The sequence below is a fragment of the Amia ocellicauda genome, chromosome 17 (assembly GCF_036373705.1).
Source record: "Amia ocellicauda isolate fAmiCal2 chromosome 17, fAmiCal2.hap1, whole genome shotgun sequence".
In the NCBI taxonomy this organism is placed as follows: domain Eukaryota; kingdom Metazoa; phylum Chordata; class Actinopteri; order Amiiformes; family Amiidae; genus Amia; species Amia ocellicauda.
In genome coordinates this window covers 23,012,910-23,020,620 of record NC_089866.1, presented here as the reverse complement: position 1 = coordinate 23,020,620, position 7,711 = coordinate 23,012,910, and the positions used below count along the sequence as shown (strand labels likewise).

Sequence of the window (7,711 nt, the reverse complement as noted above, 5' to 3'; positions counted from 1 at the left end):
CTCCTATCAATTTCATCAAATGTGTGTGTGTGTGTGTGTGTGTCTAAACTTGGAATAACAAGAAGAGAGAGAAAAGGAAATGAATAGATCCGAGATCAAACCAAAATATGTGACATCATTGAAAGAGTGAACATGTTAAAATGGCAGTGGGCCAGACAACACTGCAAGAAGAACAGACCGAAGATGGACAAAGGAAGCTATTGAATGGATCCCAAGAGATGAACAATGACCTGGAAGACGACCACATGGAAGATTGGAAGATGAAATCATACACTATGCAGGCATGCCATGGAAAAAATAAGCTGTAGATATAGGCTGGTGAATATTTATATAGTGTTGCAAATGTATGCACCCACCTAAACAATTCTCTCGTATCACTGAATTACTGTGAATTACTGAACACTGAACACATATGGTAGATTGAAATTCAGTCATTCAGTCTGATATTTTATTTTAAAACACAAACTCAAACCCAATTATTGTAAGGTGACATTGGTTTTATGTTAGGAAATATGTTTTATATTTGGTAGAGCCACCTTTCACTTCAATACCAGCTTTAAGTCTTTTGGAGTGATTTTTGCCGATTTCTTCTTGGCAGATTTGCTCAAGGTTGTTTGGTTGTGGACCACCATTTTCCACAATGGGACTGAGATAAGGACTTTGACTGGGCGACTGGAGTACATTCACCTTTTTGTACTTGAGCCACTCAAATGTTGCTTTGGCCTTGTGCTTGGGATCATTGCCACTCCTTCCAAGCTTCAGTTTTTTAGTGGACTGAAGCAGGTTTTCTTGCAGTATTATGCAGAGCAATTGAGATGGTTGGCTGGTGCACCATTACTCCACTCCCAGCCACTCTGTAGGTCCTTCAAAGTGATTGTTTGCCTCTCTGTGGCTTCTCTCACAAGTCTCCATATTTCAGTGCTGAATTTTGAGGGACAGCCAGTACCTGGGTGGTGTGATGCAGCTTCCACTTCCTGATTATTGATCCAACTGTGCTCACTGGGATATCCAAACATTTGAATATTATTTTGTACCCTTTTCCTAATCTATGCATTTATTTTACTTTAACTGCTGTGACAGCAACTTTAATGGTTCACAGGTGGAGGCCAATGGTAAGGGAACTGTGTCCTTGTTTGGGCAATTTCTTTCATCTGTGTAAACTGGGAGCTTCCATAGCACAGGGGTGAATACTTATGCAAGCAACATATTTCAGGACATAATTGTTTTGTTATTACACATTTTTTCCATCATAAAACCAATTTCACCTTACAGTAATTGATTTTGAGTTTCAAAATATGAAACAGAATGAAATTTCAATTTGAAAAATTGGTCAGGGGTCTGAATACGTTTGCAAGGCACTTTATATGGCAATTGGCATAGTGAGTCTTGAATATTTATTGAGAGCCTCCCCTCTCTTTTATATGCATTTGCAGCCAAATAGATCTAACATTTTAAAGTTTTTTTTCAGTTATTATTCATACCACCATAGCTATATACTGAAGATTCGCTTTTTTCCCCATTTTCCATTTCCATTTTCCATGCATTTCCTGTGCTTTGATGAGAAAAAATATCAAATGTATGTGCTTTAATACCTAACAATGCTTTGCTATCATTCATGTTGTTGTTGTTGTTTTTTTTTACTAAACTTTTACTTATTTTACACAATAACTGAATTGTCTACTTGTATTAATTTAATATAGTGTATTTACTCTGAAACCGTTCCTACAAAGGTTGCCCTCTGGGTGGCAGCAAAGCTTACATATTTGCAGGTTTGTAACGGCCAGATTTGAGAATTACACTCACCTAAAGGATTATTAGGAATACTATACTAATACTGTGTTTGACCCCCTTTCGCCTTCAGAATTGCCTTAATTCTACGTGGCATTGATTCAACAAGGTGCTGAAAGCATTCTTTAGAAATGTTGGCCCATATTGATAGGATAGCATCTTGCAGTTGATGGAGATTTGTGGGTTGCACATCCAGGGCACGAAGCTCCCGTTCCACCACATCCCAAAGATGCTCTATTGGGTTGAGATCTGGTGACTGTGGGGGCCAGTTTAGTACAGTGAACTCATTGTCATGTTCAAGAAACCAATTTGAAATGATTCGACCTTTGTGACATGGTGCATTATCCTGCTGAAAGTAGCCATCAGAGGATGGGTACATGGTGGTCATAAAGGGATGGACATGGTCAGAAACAATGCTCAGGTAGGCCGTGGCATTTAAACGATGCCCAATTGGCACTAAGGGGCCTAAAGTGTGCCAAGAAAACATCCCCCACACCATTACACCACCACCACCAGCCTGCACAGTGGTAACAAGGCATGATGGATCCATGTTCTCATTCTGTTTACGCCAAATTCTGACTCTACCATCTGAATGTCTCAACAGAAATCGAGACTCATCAGACCAGGCAACATTTTTCCAGTCTTCAACTGTCCAATTTTGGTGAGCTTGTGCAAATTGTAGCCTCTTTTTCCTATTTGTAGTGGAGATGAGTGGTACCCGGTGGGGTCTTCTGCTGTTGTAGCCCATCCGCCTCAAGGTTGTACGTGTTGTGGCTTCACAAATGCTTTGCTGCATACCTCGGTTGTAACGAGTGGTTATTTCAGTCAAAGTTGCTCTTCTATCAGCTTGAATCAGTCGGCCCATTCTCCTCTGACCTCTAGCGTCAACAAGGCATTTTCGCCCACAGGACTGCCGCATACTGGATGTTTTTCCCTTTTCACACCATTCTTTGTAAACCCTAGAAATGGTTGTGTGTGAAAATCCCAGTAACTGAGCAGATTGTGAAATACTCAGACCGGCCCGTCTGGCACCAACAACCATGCCACGCTCAAAATTGCTTAAATCACCTTTCTTTCCCATTCAGACATTCAGTTTGGAGTTCAGGAGATTGTCTTGACCAGGACCACACCCCTAAATGCATTGAAGCAACTGCCATTGTGATTGGTTGGTTAGATAATTGCATTAATGAGAAATTGAACAGGTGTTCCTAATAATCCTTTAGGTGAGTGTATGTCATTTGAAGGCGGACAGTTTTGAAGAATGTGACTGGTTATTGTTTTTAACTTCAGTCTCTTCTAATCTTGTCTGCCTTCTTCTGCAAACTTTGAGTTGAAGCTTTGCAAGTTAAATTATTCAAATGAAGAGCTCAGTGGTTTATGCCAAAACACTTGTTTATTGGTTCAGTGGTTCATGGTTTAAGGGCACTCCTGTGGAGCAAAGTTAAAGAAAGATTAATATTAAAAGGGATGAGTTATAGCTGTTATTTATCCATATTGGATTTAAAAAGTATGGATCCGGTTTTAAAGGAGCAATTCATATAAGATCAAAGGAAAAAAGGTTACAGTCTGGGAAGGGGCCTGTTAAATATCTTGCTTGTCTACTTGTTGAAACCTTTATTGAGTCAGACGCTTGCTGAAGGCCCTTTGTCTATTTCTCACAGTGACTGAGCAAAATGTGATTTGGCAGGTTGTGTCACTCACCTATCTCCCTGTATGTGAAAAGCAAAAAATGGTTTATCGAGTTCTTAAATGTTCCCTGTGGGTTTTTGGCTCATTTGCTCACCCACAGAGAACACAGTTTGTGAAAAGATAGAGGTAGCATTTGCAGTGGTAGCATCCCAAGTCCCTGGACACAACCTTATTGATATGAGGTCACAGCTATCTTTTGTTATCTCACTTTGTTATATTTTTCTTAAAAGTCTTCAAATTAAAATCTGGGGGGATGAAACTACGGAACAATGTAGAACATCTTTATTGCAGCCACAATCTCTAAAAAGTGGAGATATCCAAGTCATTTAATCACAGCATGTCACATATAAAACATTAAAAACAAAATAAATACACCATTTTACATTACAATTAGGCACTACTCATGACCTGCATCTTTAAATACTTGTCTAATTAACACAGATAATCCAATCAAATAATTAACTACACATTATAAGAACAGCTTATGTGTGAGTATGTGTAACTCAATAAAGAACATTCAATATAGAAGAAAAGCATTCAGTCAAATCTAAATTGACACCGATCCTGGTTTTATAACGCACATAAGCACAAAAGTGCAAATTGTATAAATGGTTGGTTAATTGTTTGATTGGATACTCCAATTCACTAGATAAGATACTCCAGTGTTAATTAGATAAGTGGGTATTGAAAGCATTTGGTGTTTTGTGTTTGGTGTTAAATTCTGAAGAAGGTCATGAGCAGTGCAAAATGTTAACATAATGGATTTTGTGGTTTTAAAGGTTTTTTATTTTTGTATCTGGCTTTGTGTTAAATTCAGTGACTTGATATGACAATGAGAATGCTGTCTGTTTGATCGTAGTTTTTGTGGGGGAGTTCCTCGCTTCAATGTTCTACTGATGTTTCCTGATTATTTTGACTTTTCTGTGGTTTCTATGATTGGATCCGAGCACTCAACAACACCAAACTATTTGAAACTCACTTTTCAATTACACATGAGTTTCTTCTTTTTAGAGGGTAAATACTCTGAAGTGTGGCTGGTGCAAAAGAAGTAGGAAAATGTGTTGATCCATGCTGCAGAGAGAGAGAAAAGTGAACTGTGCTCAGCACAATCGGGATGCTAATTAAACAAATCAGATCTCTCTCTCAGCAGGTCAAGCTTTGCATCTGTGTCCAGGATGGTGAATCATCTAGTTTTTAGCATTAGGTTGATCTTGAGGTGACCTCTTCAATATCTACCAAGATGATTATTTACATTTAGGTGCTGTTGGATCACACAATTCAAGCCAACATGTCGTATTTATTATTATAAATTCAGATATGTATGCCAATGGAAAAGAAGGTTCAGCAGCTTCAAGAGCAGAGCAGAAATACTATGAAAACAAATGACACAACACATATATTTTATCTTCTTTACCTGCTTTAATCGGTCTGATTAGTATCATTAAACCAGGAATGCATACAGACACAGCATTTTCTATTCAAAAACTGATCTGTACTCTACAAAAGCACCAAACAACTGAACCGTACTTGACAGAAACACACAAACAATAAAACAATCAAGACACAGGCTAACTGACCAAGGAAATAAACAATATTTCGAAAAGTATGCCACTTTAAAGGAATATTACGTGGACATACTCCTATAATGACAAAAGCCTGTTATGTAACTGACTGGGTGCTTTTTTGAATGAACAGAATAAACAGAGGGGAATGTGTTCATGCTATTTTGTCTTCTTTTAGTTTGCTTGTGCTTTTTCTCTCCCCATGCAAGGGATGAATTCTTCATGCAGGCATTTCTAGTTTGGATACAATGTAAATTGAAGCTGTTGCATTCAATTGAATCAGCCTCTTTGCTTCCTGTCATACAATCTGGACCAGACATTGCCTCTGTCTTAGTATTGGCTTTCTATAGGGTTTACCCCAAAACGAAAAAAAATAAATCGCACTGTGTGTACCCCAGTCTTTGCCCAGCTTCAGTTCTTACCACAGTACTAGCCTTTCCTTCATTAATGTCTGATGCGTTTATTCTAAATACAACTTTGTTTTTGAATAGAAAATACAAAAAGCTAGGAAAATTAGATATTTACATGTCAGCATCACCAGACTGGGATTTCTGTGGAGAGTGCTCAAACTCTGAGGTGCTTCAGACAACTTCTGATAAGACAAAGATAGGAGAGATGGGTAGTTTTTCTGAAACAGCAGGGATTCTTTTCCCCGGGAGTGCTGCCATCTTGATCGGCTGTGGAGCTCTGGTGTTGTTTGGGATGCTGTGGAACGTCTGCAACATCGTCATGATTGTCCCCCAGCTCTGCCAATCCAAAGACCGCCAGTGCGTTGATTTCATCATTTTGTGCATCTCTGTCTCCAATGTGCTGCTGGACATCTCTGCCTTTGGGTATTTGTTCATCAATCAATTTGAGCTGCACTGCCACACGGAGCTGCACACCATCATTCGGATTGTGTTCTATGTGTTCTTCAGCGCGACCTGCTTAAGTTTCTGGTCCATTACTTGGCTGTGTGTTTTCTATTGCGTCAAGATTGTCAGTTTCCCCATGGCCTTCTTCGTCAAACTCAAGAGGAATATTCCCAGTGTCATCAATGTTGCTCTTATCCTAACTGTAGTGAGCTGCTTGATCTTGTACATACCTTTCTTCTTCTTCAGCCTCCCTACCCATGAAGAAAATGATACTCTGAACATCAAGTGTCCTGAGCTGAGTGTACATTTCTCAAAGCCAATAAACAGAAATTTGTATCTCTACACGTTCCTGTGTTTCCTCTGCCCCATCCCCCTGTCTTTTATGCTGACCACAAGCATAAGTCTTGTGTCCCATCTCTGTAAACACACCAGGTCCATGAAGAAAAATGAGACTTCATTCCAGAGCAGAAATGCCTACATGCTCATCGTAAAAATGATCATCTCACTGGTTGTAGTGTATTTGGTCACCATTATCATGGCGTTCATCTGCTTCATTATCCAGGAAAAATCAACTGATCTGGCGAATCACATTATTATACCGAACATGGCCTTCTTCTGCTTGGCTACAGGAGTACTTCTGACCATCACAAATAAAAATCTGAAGGAAAAATTCATGGCTGCATGCTGTTGCAAGAAGACTCAAACTGATCCAGCAAATCTCAGTGAGAGATTAAACTGAATCCGGCATTGCAATTGCACTGATAGTTTTACACGGGATTCCAGCTTTTGAAATGCATTCTATGGAGCACTGATCATTAGGTATTACTTATATATCCCATCAGCCTAAATTAGGTCCTGTTATGTGTAGTTTATATGACCTCTTGCATGTGAGTTGCTATATATAGTATAGACTTATTCTAATTGAATGCTATCTGAATGTATTTTAATACAGATGTCTGTTGTGCCTATTTAAAAATATAACTTTATTAGCGGTTGTTTAACTTAGAATGTTTTGTGTCAGTCTGTACTGATTTATTTAGTGGCCTATATGAAATGCCTTAAAGAAGCTAGATACTTGTCTCTGTTTTGTGATTTGCCTTAAATAATTGCTAAATATTTGCCATAAATTCCTTTAATGAGATCAGTAACTTATTTTTCTATGGGACTCAGATTGAGAATATATTTTGGATTATATATTTTCTTAAAATAATCTCCACAGTGAAATAAAGAAGTACTATTGTATGAGGCCTGGGTTATTTCAATTCTTTCTAATATATGTTTTGTCTTAATCACACAAGAAATATATAGGCTAGGCCAGGGGTTTTCAAAAGGGCCAGATTGTGTATTTTCAGGGGCTGCATACAAATCAAAGCAAATAATTATGTGTGATATTATTGTACAATCACTTGAATTCATATAAATAAATGTTTTACTTGCTCACAGATATAATAACGGTCACAACTAATGTGAGCAGTGAAGCTCTGACTTATTTTCTCAGGTTATTCTATAAGTAGAAACATATTCTAGTTATTCATGTCCAGCTCAACAGAGATCGAAAAATATGCAGTGACATCACAGGGTGTTAACTCTGGAGCTGCTTTGCTGGAAGTGAATGGGGAAATCAGAAAAGTAATTGAAAATCATACAAAAAAACGTTCGATTGCCCCTTCACCCTATTTTCCCGAACGATTCCAAAAAAATCTCCACCCAGAACTGTTGCTATTATTTTACATTATTTTTTTTTATTCGGGGGACTACCATGTAGGCTACATTCTCTTAGGAGTGTGCATTGTGCACCCCCTGCACCTGGATTGCCAC

At 38.5% G+C, this 7,711-nt stretch overlaps 1 protein-coding gene across 1 annotated transcript; it reads left to right on the top strand.

Moving 5' to 3' along the window:
- The first annotated feature begins 5,654 nt into the window (after nt 1-5,654).
- Nucleotides 5,655-6,632, top strand: LOC136713059 (taste receptor type 2 member 40-like). Its single transcript, XM_066689958.1, has one exon. It carries the CDS (start codon nt 5,655-5,657, stop codon nt 6,630-6,632), a length of 978 nt encoding a protein of 325 aa, XP_066546055.1.
- Nucleotides 6,633-7,711: the final 1,079 nt, after the last annotated feature.